The sequence below is a fragment of the Harpia harpyja genome, chromosome 16 (assembly GCF_026419915.1).
Source record: "Harpia harpyja isolate bHarHar1 chromosome 16, bHarHar1 primary haplotype, whole genome shotgun sequence".
Classification (NCBI taxonomy): domain Eukaryota; kingdom Metazoa; phylum Chordata; class Aves; order Accipitriformes; family Accipitridae; genus Harpia; species Harpia harpyja.
In genome coordinates, this window is record NC_068955.1 from 12341522 (window position 1) to 12356967 (window position 15446).

At 38.4% G+C, this 15446-nt stretch overlaps 1 protein-coding gene across 12 annotated transcripts in view; it reads right to left on the reverse strand.

The window, feature by feature from the left end:
* Positions 1–1561: 1561 nt before the first annotated feature.
* LOC128153058 (serine/threonine-protein phosphatase 6 regulatory subunit 3) overlaps positions 1562–15446 on the reverse strand; it is a 67446-nt gene continuing 53561 nt past the window's right edge. For 7 of the 12 annotated variants that reach the window (XM_052811904.1, XM_052811908.1, XM_052811906.1 and 4 more), the window contains 7 exons: positions 15125–15243; positions 13541–13694; positions 12871–12977; positions 11188–11338; positions 7136–7153; positions 6705–6824; positions 1562–3041 (listed from right to left, as the gene is read on the reverse strand). In XM_052811904.1, coding sequence (XP_052667864.1) covers positions 2990–3041; positions 6705–6824; positions 7136–7153; positions 11188–11338; positions 12871–12977; positions 13541–13694; positions 15125–15243 — 721 coding nt within the window. In that variant the 3' untranslated portion in view covers positions 1562–2989. Of the gene's footprint in view, positions 3042–3854; positions 3977–6704; positions 6825–7135; positions 7154–11187; positions 11339–12870; positions 12978–13540; positions 13695–14356; positions 14481–15124; positions 15244–15446 lie in introns of those variants that run through there. The other 5 variants (XM_052811911.1, XM_052811905.1, XR_008238832.1 and 2 more) reach the window with 4 other exon arrangements.

Genomic DNA, 15446 nt, shown 5'->3' on the forward strand with positions numbered 1-15446 from the left:
GAGACACAGGTCTGAAGACGCAATGAGATATTGCACATATTGCTGGTCTAGCCACTTTTGCAACTTGCTCTTACTTGAGTAAAAATCCTTTACCAGAGAAGTCCTGAGGGTTAAATCCATTGCCCTTTTATATCAACTGACATCATTATTCCTCACTTTCAGGTGACTAAGCCTCCACTCATTTCAAAGAGCACTGTGAAATGTGGCAATGCGTATATTATTCAGCATAAGCCATTCAAAGCAAGCTTATTTCATCCTAACTGCTGCTAAATACACTGTAGGAAGTCAAACCTGTACAAAGGTACTAGACTTTAGTCCATCTCACAAATGCATTGAAGTATCTTTTAATAAAGACAACTATAAATTCCATTGCATGCAAGTCAAATTTGATTAAACAGGCTGGGTAACACAGCCATTCAGAAGAACCTCCCAAGTAGGTTCAAACGTTTGTAAGCATATGTGAGCAGCATAAAAGTGTTGGTAAAAGATGGCAAAAGGTGTGGGGGTGGGGGTGGTGTGTGTACACACCCCCATACACCCTCCCCAAAAACACATCTCCAAAGCTTTCCCTTCAAGTTCAGGGTTCCTTGTACAAGTAATACAGTTAGTGGGTAAAACACACCCCACACCTCCTCAGAACAAGCTCACACTACGTCAAATCTAGGTTAAATCCCAGGCTTAAACTTACCTCCCACACAAGCTGTTAAAACTAACAATAAATGCAATAGTAAGGAAACACCCTCAAGACCACTGGAATCAGCATGAGGTAAGCCAACCTAGTTTACCTCTGTTGCACCCTTTAATTAGAAGGCAAACTACACTGAAGGGTGAATTCCACTCACCACCACTTCTCACACCTCAACCCAACTGATATTACTTATCAGGAATGGAGGGAAGGGGGACAAAATACTCCTTTTTCAATTTTGAGCTCAGTATGAACTGGATAGTGGACTGATATGACAGTTCATTAACAGAGGGAAGGACAACATACTAGAAGACTTCGTTGAACTGCAGACAACAGGGCTGAAATACAGTTTCAACTAATTTGGGGCCAGCATCTCCTTCACTTTTCATGGCTATGTAGCTAGTAAATTCAACTTGTTAGCAAGGGAAAAATAGCTGCACTGGAAAGGACAAAAGTTTCATTCCTTAAAAGCATCAAACTTATGTAAGACAACACATTGCTCTACATGGACTGCAAGTCATGTGTTGAAATGAGTGGTTTTGTTTCCACAATTGCTCAATAATTTCCTTAATTGTTCAATAACAGATCAGAAAGTGATAAAAGGACAGCTGCCAACCTTAAAGCTAATATACAAAACATTTTTGGTCAAGCTGATCTGGAAGTAATTCTGAACTGAAGAAGAAAACTTAGAAACTGACTGAATTCCATCATTTATAAAGTACAAATAAAAGGGCAAATAAATAAAATAGTTACCAATTCCACCTATGATAGTGTTTTTCCCCTCAATTTTCACACAACTGATCAGTTTGTAACAATTTGCAATGACGAGTGCCACAAATTTGCTGCAGAAAATGCAAGAGGAAACAATAAGGGCGATGCCATTATACATATGTGGTTTTTTTTTTTTATTTCTGTATGCAATGTAATGTTTAGGCACGTTGCTTGGGACACCTTCTAAAATAAATCATTGGCCATTGTTTAGAGTATCCTTTTGGCTTTAAATACTGGTCAGGAAAACAAATGATGTAAAAAATAAATGAATATAACTATTACAGAAACAAAAATGAATTTGTATCTAAAAGTGCAGGAGGTGAAGTACTTTAACCCTTTCACCAGACAATGTGGCAATATACAGTATATTGCTTCTGTTTGTTTGAGAAGGCTGTTGGAATTTTACACTGACATAGAAAATTATAAATTACACAGAATTAGTTTCCATAATCACTATATATATATACACAAACCAGCTGTGAAAAAACTGGTTTAGAACATACAAATGAAAGCCTCACACAGATCAGTACAGTGAAAGTAACAATTAACATGCTCTGCTGCCAAAATTTGTATTAAAAACACTATATACTTTTAAAATGCATGTACTGTAATTACATTAGCAGCACGGGCATTTAATTTACTTGACTTGTCTAAAAGGATTATAGCGTTTTAAATACGCAGATTGTTCTGAAATGTTCCTTGTATAATGCATTGTATTAAACTAAATCTTGGTGAATGGGTTAAAAGGCAGGTGAATCACTTAAACACAACAAGCTATGCGCACTTCAAATATTCTAGTGTTTCACCTGTAAGGTATTGTTTCAAGCAAACAAGACTTAACAGAACATATGGCTTTACAGTAACATCAATTTGTCAACTAAGTTGTAGCAATAAATACTTAAAACCTCTACCAATAGACTTACATTTTTGATCTGTTTTAAACAATACAGAAAACAATTACCAATTAAAAAACCTGTTGTAAAATGTTGAACACCAAAAAATTTTCATTTAAATCACTTTTGTAAGCTAAAACAACCAAAATAACATTTATAGGGCATTTCAGTTTCAGAAGAAACATGAATTCATTTTTTTCTTTTTACAAGGTGAAAAATGTATGAAAACTGCTAAATACTTTGGTCACACTAATCGTCAAATAGTTATGTCTCAAATACATTAGATTTGTGTATTCACTTTTTATAAAACTATTCTTACAGCCATTTTAACTATAGTAACACTACTGTCATCATTACATGGGTAGCAGGATCTTATTTCACAGGCCACCCATTATTTAGAACAATACAATATAAACATACGCAAAAATTATTGGTATTTCTCAATGTGCAATATTTTTACACTTATGAATTTCTGTACAATGTCTTAAAATCTAGAATATAAATGTTGCTGGTCCTGATCCCTTGCAAAATTAGTGCAGCAGTGACTGGCTTCAACAGGGTCTAGATGAAATCCTCAAGAAACACTCAAACACCTGGATATCAGTTCATTTTCTTCAGCCAAGGTAGTAGACATCACATATCATACAGGGCCATTAACAGACGCCTCTCCTAAATGAGTGTGTTGATCAGTCCTAAGAGGCCAAAAAAAAGATGTAATTATACAAGAAACAAGAAGAGTCCAAAACAAATTCGGGTAGATACAAAAAAAAAACCCCAAAACCAAACCGTCCCAGATCATGTGGAGCATGACCCCTGAGTTGGAGAGAGGAAACACAAGCTAATAACATGCTCATCCCATTTTATTTTCTGGAGTCCAGCATTTCTGGAGTCTTCATAGCCTAATTAAGCATAGCACTTTAATTAACTGAGCACACCATTGAAGAGTGTTTGATCTTTATTAACTGAGCTATTAAGTGATCTCTAGAGATGTGGTATCTCCCCAAGAGAACAACTAATAAAAAGCACATTTCTGATACTTCTCCAAATCTTATTCTGTGAGACAAAATGTGATACCAGGAGTATTTAAAGTTGCATTTGAAAGTAAGCAGCTAAGACACAACAGGAAAAACAAGAGTGTCTTAAAAAACCTGCTTTAGTTACTAATCTAATCTACAAACTGCCATTTCACATATACTTTGGAAGTGAGTCCATTAGCATGAAAATTTCAGCAAGTATGGAGGAAAGTAAGGAGCAAACCTACAACAGTGAAAACAATAATAGTATATACATTTCTAGATAAGAAGCTTAGTGTAAAAGTGGGCTCAATTGCTCTGGACTAACACAAATAAAGACATCAAATCAGTAGTGCATGAGAACATTAGAGAATTGCAAGCAACAAAGGCAAAAAAATCTCAACTTCCATTCAGCACAAGTCTACTGAATACATTTGAAAACTCCCTTAAAGAATACAAATACCATTTGGAACTACACATGAGAAAAGTTACCTGTAACTCCTGTTCTCTGATGGTGTACATCACAGAGAAGCCACTCTTGGGTCCGTGCTCTACATGCACATGACCAGCAGGAGTCCCCTAGCTAAGTCTTTGGCTGCTATGCTCTAAAAACACTTTTTAAAAAAAATATATACACATTAGAGAAAAGACAGACAGCACTAGACAAAAGTAAACACTTCTTAGAGAAACCTGGAAGGTAAGAAACAAGTGCTGCATGGACAGGAAATCTGACAGTCCATACAGCAGTAAGTCACTTGTTAACTGGAAAAAAAGTCCATGACAGAACAGGGCTCCTAGCAGAGATTACTACTGCTGGCCACCAGCCAAAGACCTACCTAGGGGACTCCTCCCACTAGTCATACATGCATGGAGCCCCAAAACCACAATTATGTTTATCTTGATATTTAGACTGCGCTTATATAAGGATCTGCTGTGACAGCCACCTTTAGAGAAAGTACTGAGCTTTGCTGAAGCCAGATGGATTCAACGAAAGGGGTTCTTGAGATTTCCTGCAACTCAAAAGCAATCCAAAGAACTGCTAGCTCTGAGGGCCCTCTGTTGGTTTAGACAAGCACCTTTACTCAAAAGGCAATCAGCTAGTACCCAAAGACTTCTTCCCTACATTTTAATGCTTATCAGCATTAAAAACATTGTCTTGATAAAAACAGTACCTCCAGTAAAGAAGAGGCTGTGAAAGACAGTTTCTGGGTTTCCCCACTTCAACTACGTATACAGGGTTGGTTTTTTTCTTAGAATCCACTTCTTGATTAAATTTATGGAATTTATGCAGAGCAGAAAGTTCTGGCTTACAGGAAAAGGTAGCAGTGTTTTAGTGTAACACCCAGTACCATAGAGGTTAGACATACTAGCTCATAAACAAGTCTAAAAAATAAAATCTAAATTTGTCGAACATGCTTGCATCTTTCTTAGTCTGCATACAGCATAATCGGAACATGCAGCAGAGTTCTGTGTTGCATGTAGAGCTATACTCTAAATCTTTGCTTACAAAAGCATTTCAATTTTGTCTTCACTAGAAAGCTAGATATAGAATATAGCATCCAAAGTCTTAAAAATGATTACTTCTTTCACAGGATTTGTGTGAAGAATACATTTCTCTAATAGTTTAAAATCTATTGAAGTCAAGAAACACAACAGCTTTTGAACTATTAAAACAAGTATTTAAATATACATTCATAAAATATATATGTGTGTGTGTGTATGTATTCTGAATTCTGATTTTCAGAATCATACCCTTGTTTATACTGCAAGGCTAAAGTGACTCCTGGAATTCCTTTTAATTAAGCAAAATCCTCTCTCCCTTCAGAACATACTCCTATTCAGAACATCCTCAGCTCCCCAACAAGAAGGCAGCATGCACAGCTCTGACCCCGCAAGCCCTGTCCTCCTAGAAAGAGGAGCAGACCCTACGTATTACTCAGGGTTTAGTAAATACACATTTAGGTTTTCCTTTTACAAGGGTTTTCTTTGAGACAGCACAGTTCCTCTGGTCACCCCCGAATTACATCCAAACCAGGAAGTGGCAGCATACCACCCTTTGCCTTAACACCAAGAATCAAGCCTGTGGGATTGTACCTGATGTTCAACAAGCCATTAGTTCTGCTAGGAAACCAGTAAACTCTTGCCTAGATATTAACTTTAAAGTACTTATGAATACCTAAGTTCCAGAGCAAGGTCTTCACTAAATACTGCCTTCAAGGGTGGAAATCTTCTCACCTACCTTAAAGTCTTCATTGTTTTAGGCTTTTAAGATAAAGATGAATCTTGCTCTGACTGAAGTCTAGAAACTAGCGCAGATATGAAACACCTGCATTAAGCATTTCTAACACTTGGTGATTAATGTCACCCTACATGCATTTGATTTTGGTGATGCCATACTAGACCTTGAGTTGATTGTGTACGTTTCCATACCATTGTAACTTGGGAGGCAAAAAAATACCCCAAACAAGTACTTCAACAGGAAATGAAACAGGAGAAATACTGTCACAGGAGAGATTGCCTTTGTCAAATGCCTTTTTTTGGAGAAAGGAGTACTACCTGACAATTTAAGAGAAAAACTTATGCAAGAGCAGCTTTCTCTGTTTGGTAGTACTCCCCTCAGAATTGTATCCTGAATTACTATTCTCCAAGACTGCACTAGTAGTCAAGCTGCCAAAGAAAAATGTTGTCTTTTCTTTCCTCCAATAAGTATGCTGAGCAATCCAGGCTCCTCCATATTTCCTCCAAGGCAAGTTTTATTTGAAACAGATTATTTACGTACTTTGAAAAAGTCTTCTCCAAATCTACAAGTATTCAGATTAATACCTGATGAAGACAAGGGTGCAAGTAATAACTGATTCACAATCAAACAGGCATGACTTAAGGCACCATTTCCTTTCCATACAGCTGCACTAGTGGACTCCCCACAAACTGTTCTGCAGTGTAGAATACAGAATGAAAAAATGGTAGACCTAACTTAACATAAATTTTCAGGACAAAGTCAAACTTATTCCCTATTTTTTTTTTTATCATCACTTTCATTAAGTGTATCAATTCACTACTCTAACTTGATACCATATCACAAAACAGAATGGGGATATTGACAACACCCTGCAAGACAAATAGTACAAGGCAAATACATTTTTGACAACTCAAAGAGTCTTACAATCAACAGAAAATATAACTTTTGAGAATTTTATAAAATAGATGCAAGCACATGTTTAGATCGAGCTAAACTCAGAACTGATAACTAACAGGAATTCATTAATCTCTTTAGATCAATTCTATTAGAAAAACATGCAAACTGCTATTTAGAGGATTGAAAGCACCCTTGAATGCAGTTACCTCTGTTCTGGACTGCTGTTAGTAGGCTGCAGAGCTGAAGGAGCCTCTTCTGCAACCTCTGCATTCTCTTCTACATATTTACAAGAAGCATCCTGCGAGGTAGACAATTTTCCTTCCTCACTTAAAAAAACCACAAAAGAAAAGAAGTTTAAGTTTACTTATAGGGAAATTTCAGGCAACATAAGAAAACTGGGAGATGGGTCCATATTTCACATGCAAATGCATTTAAGTTGTGATTGCAACATGAAGACAAGCACACAGCTCTAGACTTTACAAACACCTAATAATGCACCGGTGTTCATGTCCATTAAAACTTGACTGGATAAAAGGGCAGGAATTAGTGATTACAAATAAGATCAGAAAGGAAATAAGGAATGTGTGTGTGATGCCTGAAGTGGTAACAATTAATCGTGATCCTTTACTATACATACCGATAGGATTTCAACACTCTGAAGCCAGAAGTATGCAAAAAAAGAAAAAAGTATAAAAGAAATTCAAGATTTCCCCGGAAACTGGCATTAAAGTCTGTCCATGAAACACATCAGCAGAATCATCAACTCATCACCATCTTTAATAAACTCCCCAATAACTCCACAGTGAAATATGATATATGGGTTATGCAGTACTAAGACTGCAGCCCAGTCTATTTAATGAACTTCCTCTCAGAGACAAAACCAAACACAGTTCAGTGAAAAAGCAGTACACTCACTATGTAAGACACTACCATGTAACTAGGCAGCCTCAAAAGTCATTAGCAAACAAATACTTGTGTTTTGTCTCAATCAAAGCTTTTCTGCCCCTCTATTCCACCCTCTCCCACCTCAGCCACACCATTATGAGTGCACTAAAATACAAATTTGATCATACACTTGCAAGATATATATAGATAAGAGATATAAAGTAGCTCTGAAGTAGACACAAACATCAATCTTATACCTCTGTGGCAACAAATCTATTTATGCAAGAAGTCAGGAACATTTTAAAGCTACTCTCCTCTGCTGATTTTTCTTCCTATTCTCACAGTTCTCCTTTCAATCAACCCTTTAAATTTCAGCAAATACCTCTCTTTCCTCACATGCCTCCTTATATCTGCAGAGCCTGTAAAAATATTGTCTTCTGCATTTTAACCTCTCATCAAGATCTATTTTTCTCCATTGTATTGGGTTTGTGTGGCAGGGTTTTGGTAGCAGGGGAGGGGCTACAGAGGTGGCTCCTGGGAGAAGCTGCTAGAAGCTTCCCCGGCTCCAAGTCGAACCCACCTCTGACCCAGGCCAAGCCCATCAGCAACAGTGGTAGCACCTCTGCAATAACGCATTTAAGAAGGGGAAACCTGCAGTGGAGGAGGGCAGTGGGGTGTGAGAGAAACCTCTGTGCAGACAGCAAGGTCAGTGAAGAAGGAGGGGGAAGAGGTGCGCTGGAGGAGGGATGCCCCTGCGGCCCGTGGGGAGACGGCAGGCTGTCCCCCTGCAGCCCGTGGAGGGGAGCGGGGGAGCAGATGCCCACCTGCAGCCCAGGGAGGAGCCCACACCGGAGCAGGGGGATGCCCCCGAAGATGGCTGTGACTCCATGGGAAAACCTGTGCTGGAACAGCCTGTACCTGAAGGACTGCAGCCTGTGGAAGGGACCCATGCCAGAGAAGTTCATGGAGAACTGTCTTCCATGGGAGGGACCCCACACTGGAGCAGGGGAAGAGTGAGGAGTCCTCCCCCTGAGGAGGAAGGAGCGGCAGAGACAACACGTGATGAATTGACCCCAAACCCCATTCCACATCCCCCGTGCCACTGGTGGGAGAAGGTGGAGAAATCAGGAGTGGAGTTGAGCCCAGGAAGGAGGGAGGGGTGGGGGGAAGGTGTTTTAAGATTTGGGATTTACTTCTCATTATCCTTGTTTTGATTTGATTGGTAACAAATTAAATTGGGTTCTCCCCCCTCAAATCCAGTCTGTTTTGCCCGTGACCATAATTGGTGAGTGATCCCTCCCTGTCCTTGTATCGACCCATAAGCTTTTTGTTATATTCTTCTCCTCTACATCCCACCAGTGGGGAGGAGTAAGTGAGCAGCCTCATGGTGCTTTGTTGCCAGCTGGGCCTAAACCATGACACCCATCAGATCTCCCCATCTCATTTGCCTTCATACTCTTTGTATTTATTCAAAATAAAATACTTGTCGCTATCACCATCAGAATCAGTCTCCTATTTTTTTGGTTTTTTGAAAACAGGTAGTCTCTGCCATAATTCTTCCCTTTTCATTCTCCATTTTGAACTAAGTTCAGAAACCACATTTTTGTCATTTGCAGTTTTCCACAAATTAACTACCATGCTTATGATGCTCCTCCTCCCCTCAATATTGACCTCAACACCATCAATTTTCTATTGGCAGAAAACTATATAAAACTTAAGTCTGGAAGCATCCATATGCTAGGTAAACAGGCCAGAGTGGGACCTGCTCTCACTACTCTAACTGTCCCTTAATCTAGACTTTTTTTTTTTTCCTCAGCATTGTTTTAGGTATTTATTCCAAAGGAAATACTATTTTTCTCTCCCATTTGTTGTTTTGGTGTATTTAAAAGTCCGTTTAAAGAAAGCCACGTGAGCATTAACTTAGTATGACGCCACATACCTAGCAGAGTAGAGCAGTCTCCATATTTAAGCCTCACCTTTCAGCCTCCTACATTTCCTTAATCTCCCCTTTCCAAATCAAGATGCTGAGTCCCCATTGCTAGAGGTTTTCAAGATGTGATTGGACAAAGTGCTAGATAATCTCATCTGGGCTCCCCTTCCCACAAAAGGTTGGACCAGATGATCTTCTGAGGTCCCTTCTGACCTGGGCAATTCTATGATATTGCCTTCCTTTGCACCTCTGCGTCCTTTTAACTACAAGAATTGAAATGCTTACTCCACAGCTAAGGCAGGTAATTTCATGAAGGCAGGCAGGCACTGCCACAACATGCTGCCTCCTCATACTAGTTTTTGCACCAGTATCAGAAGTCACAGAACTTTAAAGTGCGTGTGAACTAAAGCAGTTTAAGGAAACATTTAAAACCACCATGGATAAATAATCCAACTGTAAACATCTAACACAATAGGAATGCCGACCATATAAAGAATTCCCCAAAATACAGAATAAACTGGAGAGCAGATGCATCATTTACTAAGTCAGCAAGGCACTATGGTTCCATGCCACATCAGTCTGCACCAAGTCACAATCTTCCTCTAAACTGCTTTGGTTCATTTCCTCTAACAATGCCATTTGATTTATAAGCACTGTGCAGCCATAAATGCTCCCTCCTCCATAGTGAAAAACATCAGAAGTCAGGTGCAAAAGAGGTTAGAGTTGGTATTTATTCCTTCAATAATCAAAAGGATGGAAGCAAAAGTGACTGAAAGCTGTTAGATTTCAATTCCTGAACGATCCAAGATCAACAGCACTACCCCTAATGGGACAAAGTAAAATTAATTTAAAAGAAGGGCAATATAAGGACTAACACTGGGAAGTTTTTTCTACTGAAATGGACTGGGAGTTTCTAAAGCAACTTCCAAGACATACGGACAATTCCTTTTCAATAACTAAAGCCAGAATAGGGACAGATACTAGGAAATTATTCTAAAAGAATGAGAAGAGGGCTGCATGCTAAAATGCTAGTAGGATGATCTGATTTGTCAAGATCGGGGCGGGGGACGACACACCAGCTTCAGTTAATAAAGACAAAATTATTTTTGCAGGTCAGACTGTTTGTAGCTTCTATTTCCTTATATAACGATTTGATACCAAATAAAAACCACTTGATCATTAAATCTAAGATCACAAGATCTTAGTATACAAGATCTCAAACAGAGGAAATGCAAGTGTGCTTTATTCCCATAAAAGGATCACATTGTTGATATATGTAATATGGACTATAACCATATTTAAGACAGTTATTCCTAAATCAAACACTTTGTATCAGAAGATACCAAAACTAAGGAGTTAGTTCTTCCAGTTATTCTAGAATTCTACGTGCCACCTGTAGTCCAGAACAGATTTGACACCACCATCCATACCACCAAGAGTGATCACCCCAAATGTCTGATGAGTTACTCTCAAAAGCAGTACTTGGCTGCCAACTTCTGTCCTCCATCCTCCTGGATTGGGGGAGTGGAATTCCAATCCAAATCTAACAATTCTGTGCAAAATTTAAAAAGCTTAGCTTTGACATGCAATTAACTGTATGGTACAAGAATAATTGTACATAAAAAATGCACAGGAACATGCATCAGGGTCAAAAGTTATTGAGTCAGTCTTCCACTGAAATTAAGGCTTGCTAAGGAAAATCATACATTACAGTAACTAACTGGAAGTAAAGTTTCAGAACAATTACTTTGGGAGAAGATTTCTAGTTAAAACATCAGGAATTATCACTTGCAAAGAACTCTTTTTGATGACAGGTAGTGTTCCATCAACAGTGCTTATTTTACAAAGGTAGGAAGACAAATAGGTATTCTCACCTTTTGAAAACAGCCGTTTCAGTTTTAGCGTCTACAGTAAGGCTCAGTGTCTCTTTCATGCTGCCGTTCATTACTGTTTCAGTTACCTTGTCTGCATTTTCTACATCATCCTCTCCATCTGAGCTGGCCTCCATAGCAACACTTCCCGGGGCTAGATATATAGAAGTAATTTAATACATGGCTGGTTATGTTTCTATTTCATGAGCAAGCATACAAGCCAATATAACCAGAACAATAATTTTGCAGTTTTTGTACACTTCTTGAATTCTTCCTTACACACAGTCACCGTTCTGCAACCCCCACTATACACATATATAGAGCGTAAGTACTTCCTGCAGATGGCTTAAGTCACATTCCATAACTATTTTTTTTTTTAATTTTGCAAGCCACTTAGTGATTTAGACGTTACTGCAACAGGTTTGCCTGAACAAGACTTTAGTAGGATTATAGTGATGTATTATTTTTCTGTACAGTCGAATTCATTACACAAGCCCACACAGTACAAACTTGACAGTAAGTTTCCAAGTACAGATGAGCCTTTGGGAAGTCCAGTCTCCCTAGACTTCTCATCTGCACTTCTCGTTCTGTCTATTAATAATATATACAAAAACCTAATTAGCACATGTTTAGCCTTTAACCTGTTCATACATGTAGAAGAAAGAATTAGTGCATGCATAGTGAAGGTAACCTGGAAAAGAATGAGCAGGAAGGGGAAATTTGAACACACTGAGCCTACTGGCCTATTGCCACATAGGAAGAGACTAGAAGCTACCAGTCTTCTCGGGCATCAGCTCAGCTAACTAAGTGCTGAGACAGGTGAGGATTCTCTAACAGAACACACTTAGCTTCTTTGTAATGCTTTTTCTGTTCATGATGTGCAGGCTTTTTAGAGGAAATAGTAACACTGGCTCCTGTTTTAAATAGGAAACTATTTTAAATAGTTCAGAAATTCTTTGACAAGTTGTCCTGGTTTCAGCTGGGTTAGAGTTAATTGTCTTCCTAGTAGCCGGTACAGTGCTATGTTTTTGAGTTCGGTATGAGAAGAATGTTGATAATACTGATGTTTTCAGTTGTTGCTAAGTAATGTTTAGTCTAAAGTCAAAGATTTTTCAGCTTCTGATGCCCAGCCAGCAAGAAGGCTGGAGGGGCACAAGGAGTTGGGAGGGGACGCAGCCAGGACAGCTGACCCAAACTGGCCAAAGGGGTATTCCATACCATGTGATGTCACATCTAGTATATAAACTGGGGGGAGTGGGGGTGGGGGGGATCGCTGCTCAGGGACTAACTGGGCATCGGTCAGCAGGTGGCGAGCGATTGCATTGTGCATCACTTGTACATTCCAATCCTTTTAGATTACTATTTTCATTTTATTAGTGTTATCATTATCGTTATTAGTTTCTTCTTTTCTGTTCTATTAAACTGTTCTTATCTCAACCCACGAGTCTTACTTTTCCCGATTCTCTCCCCCATCCCACTGGGTGGGGGGGAAGTGAGTGAGCAGCTGCGTGGTGCTTCGTTGCTGGCTGGGGTTAAACCACAGCACAAGTCATTTTCATTACCTGGCAGAACAGCAGTAGAGCCAGATAAGAGGTCTCTGGAAGCCTAAATTTTAAAGTTCAGGGAGATCTTTCTCAAGTACAAGTCTTAAAATCAATCTTTGCATTCTGAATGCAGAGTACTTACTCTCTAGCTGTGTTGCAAGAGCAGTTATGTTTGCACTCAAGGGATCAATTGGGTCTGTGTTTGTTTCCATTTCCACAGGAGAATTACTTCTTAAGGAATCTTTTGAGCTTCAAATACAAAGTAAAAAAAGCTTTAGAGACATTTCTGAATAGCAGAATGAAAATGTTCTTAGAACAGTATTTTTAGTTCTATATCAAGGCTATGAGTCCTAGAACTCTACTGAAACTGAATGACAAGTTTGTAGGAGTCTTGGGAAGATGTGCTAAACAGAAGTTTAGTAATGCAAAATCCACCAGAACTGAGCTGACTGAGCATATTTGGTGGTGGGTTTATTTTTGTTTTATTTGGTTTGATTACAATTATTAGTGGGCATGTTCCTGCTAAATAAGGCAAACAAGTATCACTGGGTCCTTGTAGCGTTTCCAGTATTTTTAACTGACTTTCTAAATGTACTCTTTGTAACTTGAAAGATGGTTCTCTGCTGAGACTGCCAACACAGTCATCATCCACAACAGAAGTGATTTTACTAATTAATTGTATATACAGTATAGCTACACGTTTTTCATTCTGAACGAGCTCAAAAGTCAGTCACTTTTCTATCCACCATCAAATGGCAGGTGCCATTATATTTAGTAGTGAAGAACTTGCCCTGAATCACTAACATTCTTACCTCAAGGAGGATGTGAATTCAGAAAAGGAAGCCCAGCCAGTTTCTTTTGCTGGCACAGGTTCTTCTGTACTCCACACATCAGACCCAACAGATTCCAGATTGGCACCATGCGCAGTCTCCATGGGTATATCAAAGTTAGCTGACCAGTTTGGTGCTGAAAAACCACCAAGTTCATTAGGAACAAATTTAAATAAAGAATATGAGTGCACATATGCCTAACACACTGATTCTCTATATGTACATTCTAAAAAGAGCAGCAAAATTCATAACTAGACTTTAAAGCACATGCAGAAAAATCCTCTATATACTGTTAAAAAAATGAATGCTTTCCCTAAAACAGAAATTCTGCTAGTAAGGCAGAATTTTAAAAGCAGTAACTCAAGAGTATTCTGCTAAAAATTGATACAGTTTATCTGAAGAACAAAACCAATAAACCATACCAGATCACAAGTATCATCCCACTTTATTCTTTAAACTAACATCAACATTTGTTATCATTTTTCAAAATTAAATTCTATAATAATAATAATAAAAAAAAAATCCTCAAGAGTTTTCATCCCTTTTTCAGTTTCCTATGCACATTTTCCTGAACACAGAAAATGAGCATGTCAACTTAGGTATGGGCAGTCTCTAAATTTTTCATGCACTAACACCACTGCTAAGTTTCAGAAAAGTTTAAGGCTTTTTACAACTTAAAATATTTATCGGGATTTTAAATTTTGGAGCAACTGTGACTTAACAGCATCTAATTTAGGATAGGTCAATTCAAAATACTTCACCTACCCAAGGGGAAACATATTTGTCATTAACACTTACATACAAAAAAACAGGCTGAAAAGGAAGCTCTGACTAGCAATTAGAAATTCCAACCCAGGCAGATATGGGAGGAGACCCACATGGATCAAAACTTGTTTGACACACAGATGCCAACGACACCAATCTGACAAAAGAAAAGAAAACCCTTAACTTTTCCTTCTATTTTAATTTCTTACAGTCTAAACACAGGGCTTCTACCTACAAATATTGCCAGTTTAACTAAAGCTAGTTTAGTCTACTGTGACTTGAACGTGAAAACTTTTAAACCAATTACATCAGTTAAGTTTCCACATAAGAGTCTACTGATGCACATCTTTCACTCACACATGAAACCAGACCAATGCAAATTCCCCTGGCTTCTGTAGAAAGTCTTTTAAAACAGCATTGTTAGATGAAAAGTTGGTCTGAAAGGCTTCCAGTAAAAATAACCATATTTTAGGCTTGGAGATTAACCACCTATTAGTTTTGCAGGCATTCAAGATGCATAAATGATTACATTTCATCCTCCTCGTTCTGATTCCTCCTCCTTTTTTTCCTCTTGAAGAGTAGAAACGTGAATTTTAGAAAGAGTAAGTAACTTGACTCAAGATACATAAGGAATTCAAACTTCAACATTTGCATGCTCTGTTGCAAGCAGTCTTTACAGTGGGAAAGACTACTTTATTAAGATGGTTGAATAGAAACAGTAAACGAGGAAAACTGCAAAGTAAGACTGCTAGATCTAACGCTTTCCTGTAACTCAAAGCAGCTGGGAGAAAAGCTACGTACGTTCACTTAAGTCTACTTCCATTTTGTCCTCTGTATTGGTGTGTGATTCAAACAACTCTTGTTTTGTTCCATCCTCTTCTTCAGAATCAGTACTTTCTTCACTGTCTGTACTGCCCGAACTTAAAATACAAAGAGATAGTTTACATTCAGTATTTAGTATCAGACCCTGGGCACAATGAAATACTGGCAAGTTTGAGGCTAAAGAGAATTACAACAGCTATCATTTCTGATAGATTAACTGAGGTGTAATTTGTTAGCTGTTAGCATTCCCTGCATTTCTCCCAAAACCCCCAGGGTTTAAGGTTTTTCACTTAATCATGTA